At 39.4% G+C, this 17,686-nt stretch overlaps 1 protein-coding gene across 1 annotated transcript; it reads left to right on the top strand.

Annotated features, from left to right (window-relative positions):
- Positions 1–10,225: 10,225 nt before the first annotated feature.
- On the top strand, positions 10,226–12,172 carry LOC136865902 (uncharacterized; the record flags this gene model as incomplete). The annotated part of the gene is made up of 2 exons (XM_067142452.2): positions 10,226–11,465; positions 11,568–12,172. Coding segments are annotated over 2 exons (1,845 nt in total), but the record flags the coding sequence as incomplete, so codon positions are not given.
- Between the last annotated feature and the right edge of the window lie 5,514 nt (positions 12,173–17,686).

Genomic DNA, 17,686 nt, shown 5'->3' with positions numbered 1-17,686 from the left:
GTGGAGCGTGAAATCGTAGTACCTATGGAAGAAGAACCCATAACCAATTCATCCAGTAATACGACAAGACAGCAAGATTCTCAGTCCACTGTGTCTGACGTTCAGGGAAGTAATACCGAAGTGGTAGACCGGTCTAATTCTGAACAATCTAACAACCAATCCGAGACGCCCCAAGTGGCTCCTACACCGGAATATTATAATCGATTTCATCATGGACCTTTCTTTGTCTTTGTTGAATCCCTAAACGAGCAAAACATTGGCAATTTGCATCCTATGGGACTTGGTCGCCGTTTTTATAAAAACAAACTCAATGTCAAGTCGATTCAACGTAAAGGACGTAATCGACTACAAGTTACCTTTCATACGGCTTCTCAAGCAAACGCATTTCTGAGTAATCCCATGCTTGAAACCCTCAAAATTAAGGCGTACATCCCATCCTCACAAGTGTTAAGAGTTGGCATTATTCGCGGCGTTGAAAAGGGTTTATCGAATGACGACATATTACAGTACTTGGAATCCGAGGCACCCGTGAAAAGTGTGCAACGACTTAATCGCCGTGCCGTCCAAGATGGGGAAACCCAATACCTGCCTACGGGTTCAGTCAAAATTGTTTTCAGATCACAAACGTTACCCTCCCATGTCGCCTTATATAAGGTGTACATGGAAGTGGAACCCTACATCTTTTCACCTCTTCGCTGCCGCAAATGTCAGCGATATGGCCACACCATTCGACAATGTCAAGCGAAAACTGCTCGTTGTGGGAAATGTGCTCAACAACATGAAACCCAAGCATGTACGGAACAATTTACGCAATGTGCGTACTGTAAAAAAAATCATGTCACAGGTTCATCAATTTGTCCAGAACATAAATATCAGGTCACCATTAAAAAATTAATGAGTACTGAGCATATATCCTTTCCCGAAGCCAAAGCCCGAATCGCCCTCCCCATTTATCATTCTGAGCAACAAGACCTTCAGTTCCCTCCTCTACCGTCAAATCCCCCATCCCCTTCGACTCCCAATCCGCGTAAGCGCAAATTCACCCAAGTAATCATGCAATCTCCCCCTCCTACACCTGAACCCGGTTTCGATCGTCAAGGATACATGGCCATTCTGCGAAACGAACCGTCAGTTCCAGTACATTCGATTCCATCCACGAGCGCCATGCAACAACCCCTGTCAATAGCATATCCCTCCAGTGCGCCCTCATCTGCTAGGCAGCCACCCTCTGCAACCTCTCAAGATACACACTATCCTCCTTCCAAAGAACGCCTACAACAAGAAATCCAGCAATTGCTGGTAATGTTAATTCAAAGTATAGGTCACGAGCCTCAACTTCACCATGTCTTATACAAGCTACGAGACTCTATCATGAATATTCTAGCATGATTACTTTACTTCAATGGAATTGTCGAAGTGCCGCCTCTAAAAGACATGAGTTACAAATTTTGTTGAATGAAACACGAGCTCATTTTATCTGCTTACAAGAAACGTGGTTTCAACCGCATATCCCTTTTCATTTACGAGGTTATCAAGTTTTTCGACATGATGGTAACGGCTTTGATGGAGTTGCCACATGTGTACATACTTCCCTATCAGTTACACAATTATCTTTACAATACATCATCCCGCACACTTATGCTGTAGGAATAGTACACCATAACACCTGTTTCATCAACATCTATTGCCCTCCCCACATTTACATTACTCAGAACCAATGGACGCATTTTATTCAACAATTTGACACATTTCCACATCTTTTTCTTCTCGGAGATTTTAATTGCCACCATACTGAATGGGGATGTATGGTAGATACAATCAAAGGTTCCAACTTACTTACTACTTCAACTCATCAGAATTTGTTTCTCTTAAATGACGGCTCCCCGACCCGTTTAACTCCGCCTGGATCTCCACCTAGCGCAGTAGACCTTACTTTCTGCCGCACCACTATGGCCCCTGTTACCACCTGGCATACATTATCTGATACGCACACTAGTGACCATTTCCCCATTATCATCACATATGGTGTTCACCCACCACATTCCCAATTTCTTCCTCCCTCCTGTATAAGTAACGTCCGATCTTATAAAAACTTCAATGTCTCTACTTACCAATCATACCTCAATTATATCTTGCAGCAGAAACATAAGTCCCCTCTTTCCTTTTCCCCTTTACTCCCTTATTTAACCCAATATTTAAACATGTTTCATCCGTGTCGACCATTAAAAGTGACGACCCATCCACAGCAATACGAACTAAAATGGTGGGATAAAGAATGTCATGATCTTATTCATAAGCGCAAACAATTATTCAAACAATATCGCCAATCGATGACGCAGCAGCATTATTTTCAATTGCGAAACCATATCGCGAAAACAAAACTCGTCTTTAATGCAAAAAAGCGCAAAGCTTGGCAATCTTTTATTTCTCAATTAACTCCACAGCTACCAGCCACGAAATTTTGGAACGCGATCCGCATGATCACGAGAACTTTCCAATATCAAACTTCTTCTGCTTATCCGCGACAAGTTCTAGAAGATTTTTTATACACCCTTGCCCCTGTTACCGTAAATCCCCTCTTTCTACCCACCTCACAGAATAACTCTTGTTCTTTTCTTTCCCTTTTGAATCCAATTTCATATAATGAATTACGCTCTGTATTATGTACCGTCAATAGCTCATCACCAGGACCTGATGCAATTACTTATCAAATGCTCAAGGCCTTACCCCCCCATGTTCAAATTTACTTACTCAAATATTATAATAGCATTTTAGAGACATTACATGTACCAGCATCTTGGAACGAGTTTTTCATCACCCCCATCCTGAAACCAACAAAACGTCCTACCGAACCTGATAATTTCCGAGGCATAGTTCTGGGATCGTGTATACGCAAAGTTTTTTGTAAAATCCTTATGAAACGCATGGCGTGGGTATTGGAACATCACTCGTTATTACCCAAGTACCAGTTTGCCTTTAGACGGGGTATTAGTACACAAGACCCTATCATTATTTTCTTACTCGACATCTTACTAGCAAAATGGCGGAAGCAATCTCTCGTAGCAGTGTTTTTGGATATTAAAGGTGCCTATCATGCTGTATTACTGCATATCCTCTGGGAGAAATTATTTAGTGCTGGAATCCCCTTCCAATTCATTTCTATTTTAAATCAACTATTTACTAACCGCCGGTTAACTATTAAATCTCATCAACACACCATTGATAGCCGTTACACATCACAAGGTTTACCACAGGGATCAATACTCAGTGGAACTTTGTTTGCCCTCTACATGAAAGAGCTCGAATCTCTTGTGTTACCACACGCCCGTATTCTAGCTTACGCGGATGATTATGTTATTTATTGTGCTGACTCTCACATTGACTTTTGTAGAGACAAAATATCTCAGGTTCTAAGTTTAGTCTTTCAGTGGCTAACGGCCCATGGACTTTCCCTTTCTATACCTAAATGTGCAGCAATGATCTTTACACATAAACGGACCTTTGATAAAACCCCTATTAACTTTGATACCTATAGCATTCCCTTGGTTTCACAACACTTATATTTAGGAATATATTTCGATCAAAAACTCACATGGCAACCTCATATTCGACACCTGATTAGGAAATCAGATCGTTATATCACCATTTTACGAACGGTAACGAAACGTGCATGGGGTGCTGACCCTTTGTCAGCACTACAGCTATATCATGCAACCATTCGGTCCATACTTGATTATAGCGCCCATATCATTGATTTAACCTCTAAACATAGTTTATTAGCGTTGGATCGTCTCCAATTTGCAGCACTACGTATCAGTGTGGGTGCCCTCCGTACAACACCAACCAATGCTTTATTAGTCGAAACTACGGAAGAATCCCTGTACATCCGCAGGATAAAACTTTCCAAAACATTCCTACTTAAACATATTAGTAGAACGAACTCCCTTATTGTCCCTAAATTACAATTATTATATGAATATTATCAACAGCGTCCTCCTCCCAATCATCGGTATCCTGCCATATATATGGCTTATGCTGAAATCCACCATCTTACTGAGACTATATTTCGTACACCACGTATTAATTGACGTCAGAAAAGTTGGGTGGCGCAGCCACGCGGTAGAATGTTGAAGCTGCAACATAGTGACTGGTGAGGTATATTTACATGGCGAAGCATTGACGTCGTGATGGAAACAGAAAGAAAATTGTCAAATTTGAGGAGGTACTGCTCTGTATAAGGTTGCAAATCGTATAAAACGGATGCGAAATCTGGTCACTACTTTCCTGTACAAAAAGTTCAGAGAGAAAGATGGGTCTCCGCGCTGTCAATTGGAAAACGCGTTACGCGATACATGACAGTGCGCAGTCTGCATTCTCGTGAAGACGACTTCTTTCCACAGCGTAGGTACCGGTACTGTTTATTGTACTCATTGATAGTTATTGACTCTAATTTGTATTCACAAATATTTAGCTACATCAAAAATACTGATAAACTTGTAGCCTAATACTTCTGTGCCGCACATAGAATGTTATCCGCTCTTTGTAAACTTCTTCATATGTGTAACAGCAGACAGTAAATTAACTATCTACATGTGAGTAATATCTTTAACTGATAGTAATTAAGCACTGAATTTAAATTGCCTATATAATACTTCTATCAATGAAAGAAAATATGTAGTATTTTGCCGTCATAAATTAGCTTTTTTTGCTATTTGTTTTACGTTACACCGACACAGAGAGGTCTTATGGCGACGATGTGACGGGAAAGGTCTAGGAATGGGAAGGAAGCGGCCGTGGCCTTAATTAAGGTACAGCCCCAGCATTTGCCTGGTGAGAAAATGGGATACCACGGAAAACCATCTTCAGGGCTGCCGACAGTGGGGTTCGAACCCACTATCTCCCGGATGCGAGCTCACAGCTGCACGCTCCTAACTGCACGGCCAACTCGCCCGGTCATCATAAATTAGAAGCCATAACCTAATTATTTGGTAGAATTGGACAAACCAAGTATTCTTCAACTCCAAACAGCTGTGACTGTAGAGGTTATAGTACTCTTAAATTATAATTTTCCAACTTTGCTCTGCATATTCTGTAGGTACTTATAATTTGTTTATACTTATTATTGTCGGTTCTAAGTTCTAACTTTTGTGCTGATGGTAAAAATGGAAGAACATTTAAGTTTATATGGGCTGTTCCAACACAAGCCTGTTAAAGACTAGATTTATTTGCTTTACAACATTTACTTAGTAGAATTATTATTTTCTTTCTTCCCCAAGATTCCAGTTTACAAAACAGGTAACTCCCCCGTCACCTGGCTAAGAAATTACTCCATAACCTCTAATAGTGGAAAATTACAGTAGCTTAACTGTTAAGGTGAATTAGTGTGTCAGCGGTAACATTTCTCCGACAAACCCGCTTTACATATACAGTTGCACTTCACATTTTCACCCCCTTGTTCAAGACAACATTAACTTTGTGCTGTTTTGAATCGATGTGGGATGATTGTAAACACAACCAGTTTCATCTTCTGTTTCAAACTTTTTACCTACACATATCAAGTAATTACGCTTGAATATTTCTTCCCCTTCCACTAATGGACGCATGAAATCTCCGACAACTCTCAACAGCTGCGCATACGACTCCAAAGACATTTTGAACACTTAATAAATCCTACAGACGCACACCCGATCACTGTCGTGTTTACATCCCGTCACTATCTCGCCGCCATATTGGAAACAGCTGACGGTAAGCTCCTCCCCCGTTTCGGACGTCAATACGTATTCATATCACTATGATATTCAAACATTCCGTCCTTCTATTATCATTGCCCCTTCTGATGCATCAATCCAATCTATGGCTGCACCTTCTCACACATTATATGCTCATAAGAAATTTAAAAGTCCCATAACTACACCAGATTACCACCTATTTACCGATGGGTCAAAATCCAATACTGGAGTCGGAGCAGCATTTTACGACCCCCAACTACTCATTAGCTTTAAATATCCGTTACCTAATAATTTAACTATTTTTACAGCAGAATTATATGCCATATACCAAGCCCTTGTATACGCTCACAGTTGCAATCCAAAAAAATAAATATATTCAGCGATTCCCAAAGTGTTTTACAAGCTCTGCATTCACTCGCCCCTCATACAAATTCATATGTCTACGAAGTCAAGTCTCTCCTATTTCGACTTGAAACATCCGGTTTTGTTATAACGCTAATATGGATTAAAGGGCATAATCGGCACGTAGACAACGATATGGCCGATATAGCAGCGAAAGAAGCTAGTGCAGATACCGCGAATATATTACACATCAAAATTCCGATTCCCGACTTCTTTCCAAATATCAAAGCTGCAGCTCAACACACATGGTGCACACAATGGCGATTATCTGCTCGTACGAAAGGACAATATTACTACCAACTTCAACCGAGTATTCCCACACTACCGTGGTTTGCAACTGGTACGTATACACGACGTCACATTACTAATATCATCCGACTACGATTTAATCATGCCTTAACCCCAGCATATTTAACTCAATTTCACATTACGAACGACCCAACTTGTTCCTGTGGAGAATCTGAGTGCGATAGTGACCACCTGTTCTTTCATTGCCCCCAATATGCATATCACCAGACCATTTTGATGCAGAAATTACTTAAAGTTCAAGTAGCTTTCCCTACACGACTTTCAGTTTTGTTGCACCAACCTTCGCCTACGATCATTACTATTTTAAATGAGTACCTTGATAACACTCGCATAAAATTGTAATCACGATTTAGTTTTGCAGTCGGTTTAGTTCCGACATGTTTAGGAGGTGGCACTTCTCAATGTCCCTGGTGAGTAGATACTGTTTCAAGGTTCTTATTATTTTTCGATCTCGTACAGCGTCACACGTTACTCCTATTCCAGCTTACTAAGTTCTTTGTGTCTTTGCTCAGTCCCGAATGTACTACCTCCATAACCCTCCTCATACCCGATATACTCTTACTTCCTTAAGTGCATCTATCTTCGTGTGCTCATGCTAAAATCGGACATTCGTGTTGTAAACGTGTGTTTTTGTGATATAAGTGTAACATATTAATGATCTTGTGACTGGGAAAAAGTCTTTTGAATCCCAAATAAATATTCGCAAGACAAGACAAGACAAGACTGTAGTATGTGATGTAACGGTTCAAATCCCGTTACAAGATGATATCTGTATTTTTATTATTGTATGATTTTATCTGTATTTTATTATTATTATTATTATTATTATTAGTAGTAGTATTATTATTATTATGGCAGTATTATTATTATGTTATCTGTGATATTGTTACTATTATTGTAATTATCAGTCTTATTTAATTCGATTTTGCAATTGCCTGTTGCTTGCAAGATTGTACTTAGATGTATGCATATATACGTATGTGTAGAATAACACTCAATACCTGTACAGTGAGAATTGTTGTATATATCAGAGATTGGACGTGACGTTGTTATATTGCTATACCACTGGCGATTCTGCCAAGTCATCGCCACTCCATGGCTATGTCATCGTATTTATTTAGATATGCGCTCAGAGAGTCAGTCGCCGCGGGGCTATTTCACAACTGTATGTAATATCTGTCGCGTAGGTGGGAGTATGTCATTGTTATTTCTCTTTCATCTCCTCTCCATTCTCGAGATCAACTAATACACCTGCATTTTTTCGGCTGGGGTGCCCTCAACTCTAAATCGCAACTCAGTCGGCCCACACAAGCATAAATAGGCAGACTCCTAGTTGGTTGTCGCCTCCCCATAATAACATGTATTATACCTGCCTTATCACAGGTGTAGACACTAGTGTTTCAGAACATGTCATCCGGACCCAGCTACGAAAAGCCGGCCTCCGAGTCTTCGATGTCCGCAGACTCCTGGACCGAGCAACATCTCAACCCTCTACGCAAGTCTTGGCTTACCTCCGAAATGACGTCGATGTAGCAGTCCTGGAAGTCGACGGAGCAAAAATTAACAACAGGATATATACAGTGGTGCCAACCCCAGACTATATTATGCAGCAAATGGATGAAAACCCCAACACTCTCCCCACTGTCATTGGAAATCAACCCACAACCCAGGAACCCCCACCATCTCCCTCCGCCATTTCGTCCATATCAATAACTACTACCACTACTACCATCACTACCTCGGCCACCACTCCCACCTACACCTCTATCATTACCACCACTACTATGCACCCCTCTCCCATAATGTCAATACCCATCACCCCCCTCAGCCCCTCACAACCTAGTACCCAGCAATCCCCTGTCAACAGAGTAGACGCAACCATCACAGCCCAGCCAGTCACTCAAGAAGAAGCAACTGCCAACCGAGTAGAAGCAACCAGCACAGCTCAGCCAGCCACACAAGAAGAAGCAACTGCCACATCACCAGCACCTCAGCAGCCACCAGCACCGAGTTGTGTCATACGGGGTATTGACCCAACCATAACCACAAGTGACATACTCGAAAAACTCAATACAGCAGGCATCCCAGCCCTCAGAGCATACAGAATATACAACAGGAACGGCTCGACATTCATGGTCCGCATCCAACTCCCATCTGAAGAAGACGTACACCACCTCATCACCACCGGCGTCCGAATCCACTCTCAGTACCATCGAGTAGAGCAATCCCGCTCCCCACCTCCAACCAGACGTATACCTCCTAACAGCTCCCACCGCCGCCCACGCCCACCCCCAACACCTCCACCAGTCATCCATCCACCCATTCCTCAAACCAATTACCTTATACCACCCCTCCCAATACTAGACCTTCTCCGACTATTAGCCACTTCCATCACAAACATCACAACAACCCTCCACTTCCTAACATCCCAACTCTACCTCAGCACCCCGTCCAACCCGCAACAATACCATCACTTTATGTAAAACCGTATTGTAATCTCTATATATGTACTTGTAATCTCATTTGTATTGTAAACCTAATATGTATTGTAACTCAATGTATCTCTAGCAAAACTCAATAAAAAGCACAAGAGCAGGTACTGCACCCTTAGCCAAGAGGCCAAACACCCCCACTTCACAAAAACCTCACACTCCCCCTTTCTAACATCAAACCATTCCAAATCCCCGAACCCCGCCAAATCTCCTGGCCAGAGAGAAGGCGTTACCTTCTAGGTGGCCCGCCCCTCCCCTTCGGGGAGGGGAATGAAAACATCCCCCTTGGTCCTTGGCAAATCTTTACCCAAGACGCTAAAAAGTGTTTCGTCTACTCCTATATGGAGTAATTTTTGGAGAAACCTTCGGTGAGAACCTGGGCGTTTCATAACGTAATTGAATGATAATTCTTCATCCTTTCCCAGTGTTTGACAGCGGCATAGGTCCACTCGACGTTAGCCCCTGACGGGACGTACTCGGGCTCCACCTGAATACCACGGCCGAACCCTTACGGAGCAGGCCGAGGATTTCCGAACAGCGCACAGGCTTTGAATTGACAATGCAAAAGAACGAACTGTAGGAGATCTGCAGAACGAACGAACGAACGAACTGAACTGAACTGAACTATAGTAGTGTAGTGTTTATGAGGTACACTACGAATTCATACGAAGAGAACCGGGCAGTGACGATTTCGTGTTGACAGCGGGAAAGTGTGTTTTTTGTACGAGTGGTTTGAGAAGAAAATTACGTGTGTATATTTTCGAATATCTACTTGTGCATAGTGTTCGCTACTGTACCTGTGTGATTAGTGTATTTCGTTTGGTGTGCCCAGCTATAGTGTGTATTTAGTTACGTGCCGCGTGTGTAGTTTTTATTCAGTTTAGGTAGGCCTACTTACATAGCGTTATAATGAGCAACGTTAAGCAATACTCGTGTTCTGAATGTGGTAAAAGCTATGAGTATAATAAAAATCTTAGGAAACATGTTTCTAAAGCCCATCCAGAGAAACTAGATGAAATTGCGCCTTGTTTAAAGGGCGAGACATCTCTTCCGCACCAGTGTAAATTTTGTGATAAACAATTCACGCACAGTTATAATTTAAAACGCCACGAGCGTCAGTGCCACACAAACTTAATTGGAGGACCTGAGACAGAGGATAAACAATTTCCTTCTTTCTCAAGCTTCCTAGATTGGAAACAGCACATTGAAAGACAAACATGTTCACAGTATGTAAAGAAAAGGGGTTCTTACACTGCAACAGATAACACAAAGAGACATTACTATGTGTGTCATCAATCAGGCTTTTTTGTGTCTGATAGTAAAGGCATCAGGCACCTGAAGCTTCAGGGAAGCAACAAAGTTGACGAGATCTGTCCAGCAAGTATTCGACTAACTGAACACGAAAATGGAATGTGTGAAGTAAAATATGTTCCCACTCACAGAGGTCATCAAAATGATCTAAGCCATCTTGCCCTCACAGATGTAGAGAGGAAAACATTAGCAACAGATATTGCCAACCAGATTCCCTTTCAAGCTATTCTGGACAAAATTCGTGAATCTGTAACAGACTCAAAGCTTGAAAGAATTCATTTAATCACAAAACAGGATTTGTATAATATTGAGCGTAGTTTTAACTTGAGCTCTAAATCTGTCAGACATCAGGAGGATGGTACAAGTGTTGAGGCCTGGGTCAATGAAGTAAATTCAGGTGACAGTCCCTGTGTATTATTCTATAAACCTCAGGGGACCACCAGTGAAAAGCATCCAAACCTCAGAAGTGATGACTTTGTTTTAATTATTATGAACAGTGCTCAGAGTGAAATATTAAAGAAATATGGTAGTGACTGTATATGCACTGATGGAACACATGGGCTTAATAGCTACGGGTTTGAGTTAATAACGCTTTTAGTTCTGGATGACTTGAGACAGGGCTTTTCTTGCGCATTTCTGATTTCCAATAGAAGTGACCAGGAAATATTGTCTCTATTTTTCACCTACATTAAGAATGAGGTTGGTTGTGTATCCCCAAAGGTCTTCATGTCCGATTTGGCAGAAGCCTTCTACAATGCTTGGAATGCAGTCATGGGACCTGCAACCATGAGATTATTCTGCTCATGGCATGTTGACAGAGCATGGAGGAAGAATATTCAGACCAAAGTAAATGGGAAGGAAAAACAAGGAAATGTTTATAAAATTCTGCGAACAATAATGCAAGAGACAGATTCAGTTGCTTTTGAAAGAATGCTTCCTGCCGTAATAAGTAATTTAACAGATGATCCTGACACCCACGAGTTTGCTGTATACTTCCAAAATAACTACACAAGAAATGTAAGATCCTGGGCGTATTGTTACCGCCTTAATAGTGGACTTAATACAAATATGCACATTGAGAGGATGCATGGTGCAATTAAGTACATATACTTGCATGGGAAAAGTGTGAAGAGATTAGATAAGGCGATATATGCATTAATGTGCTTTGTGAGAGACAAGCTCTTTGATAGGTTAATTGTGCTGAATAAGGGAAAACTGACAAGTAAGATGAAGGACATAAGACGGAGACATAAATGTAGCCTTGAGGTCAACAAAGACTTGATAATGAAAGAAGATACTCATTGGACAGTACCATCATCTTCAGATATTATGCAGGTGTATGTTGTTCAAGAAAATGATATTTCCTGCAACTGCAGTTTAGTATGTGATGACTGCAACACATGCATTCACCAGTATGCATGTACGTGTATAGACTCCAGTGTGAAATGGAATATGTGTAAACACATTCATTCCATTTGCCAACTGAAACAGACCCAGGCAAATCAAAAAGCAAGAGAAGATGACAGCACTGAACATCCAGTTCTAAATGTTGAAAGAGAACTTGTTTTTGACGAGAAAGCAGAAATACTGGCTCAAGTAAGCAGGAAAAGACCACCTGAAGAATATCTGCAAAATGAGAAAGATAAATCAAAGCAGAGGCTCATGGCTGTAGTGGATGGAATTTCAACCCCTCATGAAATGGAGGTCTTGAAACGGCACACAGTATCTTTGGAAGCAACAATTAATGCAGTACGCACTCAGGAGAGGCATGCACCCTTCCCCCAAGAGACTGATTCTCAGAAGAGAAATATTGTGCCACAGAGGAGATTGTTTTCAACAAAAAAGAAGAGATCACCACCACAACAAACGCTGACTAAACCCGAAGATACAGTTGAAAGCATTACCATTTCACTCCTTCAACAAAATTAGGTTTGGGAGTGAATGGGCTGGTCATGTACATACAACCATTAATAGTGATAAAGAGTGTGTTTATTTTGTGACAAGAGAAGCTTCTAAATAGAGTTTCATAATAATTTTTACATATACTCTTATTTGGTGCTTTCACTTTTATGTGTATTTCCTTTGTTTGATTTACATGTTAACAATAAAGTAAAGTGAAGCAAGCTATCAGCATTATATCTCATAGGACTATCCTGCTGTAAAAGAAGGTAAGCATTGAATACAATTTATTTTTCAGAAATCTAAAATAATAATAATAATAGGAGTTGGAAGGCTGTGTTAATTGCATGCTATAGACCTATATTTGTATATAATACTGAATATTTTAAAAGGGGGTGTACTTAATTCAGAGAGGCTAACAGACTGAATGCTGAAAGGCATAACTGTCTATGATGGTGTAATGTATGTTATTTTAATGAACATCAGTTTTTATTATATTGGTAAGGCGAGTAGTTATATGCTTGTTTACCCAGTTTGCAACTGAGTAATTATGATATGAAATGAAATGTGAATAGTATAACTAATAACACAGCTTTCTTAATTTACAGGTCAAGGCAGTAAAGTGTTTGGAAGATGTTGTACTGGCGGATACTTTTAAAAATTTGAGAGAAAGACAAATAAAATTATGTGTTGTCCTGTTGCCATAGCTGTTCAGATCTATTAGGTAAGGTATATTTGTACTGTATTTGTGTAAATGGAAGTATGAATCCAGAATACCTGTTACTGTTACAAAAACTCTAATTTTGTACCAATGCATAATTTTTTTTCATTTTAGGTTGAAACTTTCCCTAAGATTTTAGAGGTCTTAGGCATCCTGCAGGAGATGTAATGCTTCAGAAAAGTTACCATTCCATTCTGCTGTTGAGTACAGAAAGTCAAACTCTTCTGGTTTTGAAGAAAGGTGAAATAACCCAATTTTGAACATTTCAATTATTAGTAATCCCACCAAAAATGTTTGGCAAATGTGCCCCACACTGGAAAGGTAATTATGAACCCGATGGTCAATTTTCAAGTTTCCTAGCAGTGGCATCAGTTCAAAATTTGTATGGCTAAGAATGTATCCCAAGGGAAAAGAGCTGCAGTTTGTGGAAGGAATTTTGAATCCTCACTTGTGTTGAATGTGGAACTTATAAAGACAGTGATGGCTTGCAGTAGACTTATCCTCAAAATAGAGCTGTATTGCTTCCTGGTGCAGTCCCAACTTTGTTTCCAAACAGTCTGCAGTATTTGTAAATATCTATTCTGCTTACCAGCCAAGATTCTGAGCTCATTGAGAAAATTTATTTCTGGAATAAGAAATGGAAGAACGCCAATGACAGCAAGAAGACATAATTGGGAACTTTGAATTGCTTTCACTAAAGTTTGAAATGAGACTATTTAGTGAGCCAGAAATATGGTACTTTGGCAAATGTGGTTGTGTGTTATCAGTTGGACAGTGGTAAGTTTCCTACTGTTGAAGTATGTATTACTGTGAATATCGATTTAACTGTGGAATTGTACAGTTGTACAGTGATGGCTGTATTATGCTTGTTGAAGATCTCTCTGATATTATGGGTAGCATTGGATAAGGCAAGTGGTCACAGTTTGAAAATCTTGTATTGAAATATGAAAACAGGCAATGTCAGGCCCCTTGCAAATATTCAAGGATTTCATTAACAATAGTGATATATAATGGAAGATATACATGACCAAGAGGCTATGATCAGAAAATGTGATGTCGTCATTGACAAATTTCATCGTTTGCTTCTGTCAGAAAATGATAAGAGTATTCAGTTCACATAATGATGTGTACTTTTTTTTTTATTTATGCAGTCAGCTTGTTACTATCGTACATTAAGAGCAAATTCATTTCTGACACTACCACACCCCAGAACATGTGAGCAATGATTTTCTAGAATGTTATTTGTTTAGAATCCCAATCAAAACTTCGGTTTGCTAAAGTCTGCCATTACTAAACTAAATACAAGTGGAAAACATGTGGCTTCCCTTGTCACAAATAAACACACTCATTCTCACATTGCAGCTGTGATGCATAGTATACAGGCTATTTATTCCCAACACTAATGTTGCTGAAGGAATAAAATTGTAATGGCTAAATGGGCTTAGTCAGTGTTTGTTGTGGGGGGTGATTGTTCTTTTTTTGTTGAAAACAATGTCTTCTGTGGTACAATATTCCTCTTCTTAGAAGCATTCTCTTTGGGTTGTATTGTTTCCAAAGATGCTATGTGCAGTTCCAAGACCTCCATTTTTTGTGGTGTTTAAATTCCATCCACTAATATATATATATATATATATATATATATTTTTTTTTCATTTTGCAGATATTCCTCAGGTGGTCTTTTCTTCCTTACTTGGGCCAGTTTTTCTGCTTTTTCATCACTAAGTTCTTTTTCAACATTTACAACTGGATGTTCAGTGCTGTCATCTTCTCTTGCTTGTTGATTTGCCTGGGTCTGTTTCAGTTGGCAGATGGAATGAATGTGTTTACACATATTCCATTTCACACTGGAGTCTATACATGTACATGCATACTGGTGAATGCATGTGTTGCAGTCATCGCATACTAAACTGCAGTTGCAGGAAATATCATTTTCTTGAACAACATACACCTGCATAATATCTGAAGATGATGGTACTGTCCAATGAGTATCTTCTTTCATTATCAAGTCTTTGTTGACCTCAAGGCTACATTTATGTCTCCGTCTTATGTCCTTCATCTTACTTGTCAGTTTTCCCTTATTCAGCACAATTAACCTATCAAAGAGCTTGTCTCTCACAAAGCACATTAATGCATATATCGCCTTATCTAATCTCTTCACGCTTTTCCCATGCAAGTATATGTAATTAATTGCACCATGCATCCTCTCAATGTGCATATTTGTATTAAGTCCACTATTAAGGCGGTAACAATACGCCCAGGATCTTACATTTCTTGTGTATTTAAACATAAGAGTTTCATTTTTGGTCCGTATTGAACTGAGAATGGAAGATAGGAAAAACTAGAAAGGTTCCAACTTTTCAATACAAAAATGTTATAGGTTTATTTATAACATGTATTTGCACTTGGGACTAGTTTCGACGCTGTGTTGGCGTCATCATCAGCCAAAAAATGGGAAAATAGGCCAGTGTGTAGGCATTCATATTACACAAGGTGTTAAATTAAACAATACAAATCTTGCAAGGAGATAAAAACATGGATGAATATAGAAACAAATGAATCGTTGAGAAAGCAAAAGTTATACATGTTAAAAAATAACCTTAACCACACATCTTGCAGTGCGAAAATATTCTTCTTGAATGATTCCTGAGTATAAAACACACGCGCACACATTTCTGAAGAGCCAGCAGGCAGGACAAAGTAAAGTGAAACCTTAAGAGATCTTCTGAGAAGAGTTCATCATTTTTCTATGTTCCGATTAAATAATGAAGTCTCCCTTGAGTTCCTGATAAACATACACAACAGGAAATTCTCCTTCACTCTCAACAATAGCTATAAAGACCAACGGTAAATTTCATTTTTCAAAGACGTGACAGCATGATCTTGAACGTGATGTAACTCCTTTCATTTAACCCATTTTTTACACTAGGTGTTACATTAAATAATATATCTCATGAGGAGATAAAAACAAGGACAAATGTAGAAACACATGCACCGTTGAGAGAGCAAAAGTTGTACATATTAAAAATAAGCTTAAACACATAACTTGCAGTGCAAAAATATTTGAATTTGAAAGATTCTTGAATAAAAGACGCACGCGCACACACTTCTAAAGAGCCAGCAGGCAGGAAAAAGTAAGGTGAAACCTTAAGAGTTCTTCTGAGAAGAGTTCATCATACATTCAATGTTCCGACTAACTAATGAAGTCTCGTTTGAGTTCCTGATAAGCATACACAACAGGAAATTAAACAATAAACATCTTACAAGGAGATAAAAACAGGGAAAGTTATACATATTAAAAATAGTCTTAACCACACGTCTTGTAGTGTGAAAATATTCGTCTTGAATGATTCCTGAATACAAAACACACGCGCATACAATTCCGAAGAGCCAGCAGGCAGGAAAAAGTAAAGTGAAACCTTAAGAGTTCTTCTGAGAAGAGTTCATCATTTTTTCTATGTTCCGACTAGCTGCAACAATACACCACAAATACTGGCACAGTCAACCTCCAAACTCTCAAAAACGTATTCCTGAATACCAATTTTATATTCCTGTCGAGCTGAATACCGGACCTGTGAAGATTACAAGATTATTTTGTGCATCTACAGAATGGTTGTTATTGAAGCTATGTAATATAGAGAGAGACTTTCATAGGTGGTTAAATGAAGAAGTTATATCATGTTCAAGATCATCCTTTCACATCTCTACACAGTATTTAAAATACAACTCTTCTCAGAAGAACTCTTAAGGTTTCACCTTACTCTTTCCTGCCTGCTGGCTCTTTAGAAATGTGTGCGCGTGCGTTTTTATATTCAGGTATCATTCAAGGCAAATATTTTCGCACTGCAAGTTGTGTGGTTAAGCTCATTTTTAATATGCATAACGATGCATTTGTTTCCACATTCGGCCCTGTTTTCATCTCCTCGTAAGATGTGTATTGTTTAATGTAACACCTTGTGTAAAAATTGGGTTAAATGAAGGAGTTATATCATGTTCATAATCATGCTGTCACGTCTCTGCACAATATTTAAAATGAAATTTACCGTTGGTCTTCATAGCTATTGTTGAAAGTGAAGGAGAATTTCCTGTTGTATATGTTTATCAGGAACTCAAGGGAGACGTCATTAGCTAGTCGGAACATAGAAAAAATGATGAACTCTTCTCAGAAGAACTCTTAAGGTTTCACTTTACTTTTTCCTGCCTGCTGGCTCTTCGGAATTGTATGCGCGTGTGTTTTGTATTCAGGAATCATTCAAGACGAATATTTTCACACTACAAGACGTGTGGTTAAGACTATTTTTAATATGTATAACTTTCCCTGTTTTTATCTCCTTGTAAAATGTTTATTGTTTAATTTCCTGTTGTGTATGCTTATCAGGAACTCAAACGAGACTTCATTAGTTAGTCGGAACATTGAATGTATGATGAACTCTTCTCAGAAGAACTCTTAAGGTTTCACCTTACTTTTTCCTGCCTGCTGGCTCTTTAGAAGTGTGTGCGCGTGCGTCTTTTATTCAAGAATCTTTCAAATTCAAATATTTTCGCACTGCAAGTTATGTGTTTAAGCTTATTTTTAATATGTACAACTTTTGCTCTCTCAACGGTGCATGTGTTTCTACATTTGTCCTTGTTTTTATCTCCTCATGAGATATATTATTTAATGTAACACCTAGTGTAAAAAATGGGTTAAATGAAAGGAGTTACATCACGTTCAAGATCATGCTGTCACGTCTTTGAAAAATGAAATTTACCGTTGGTCTTTATAGCTATTGTTGAGAGTGAAGGAGAATTTCCTGTTGTGTATGTTTATCAGGAACTCAAGGGAG

Source organism: Anabrus simplex, chromosome 4, assembly GCF_040414725.1.
Source record: "Anabrus simplex isolate iqAnaSimp1 chromosome 4, ASM4041472v1, whole genome shotgun sequence".
Taxonomy (NCBI): Eukaryota; Metazoa; Arthropoda; class Insecta; order Orthoptera; family Tettigoniidae; genus Anabrus; species Anabrus simplex.
The sequence above is the reverse complement of the archived record's forward strand: the minus strand, read 5'-3'. Positions and strand labels throughout refer to the sequence as shown.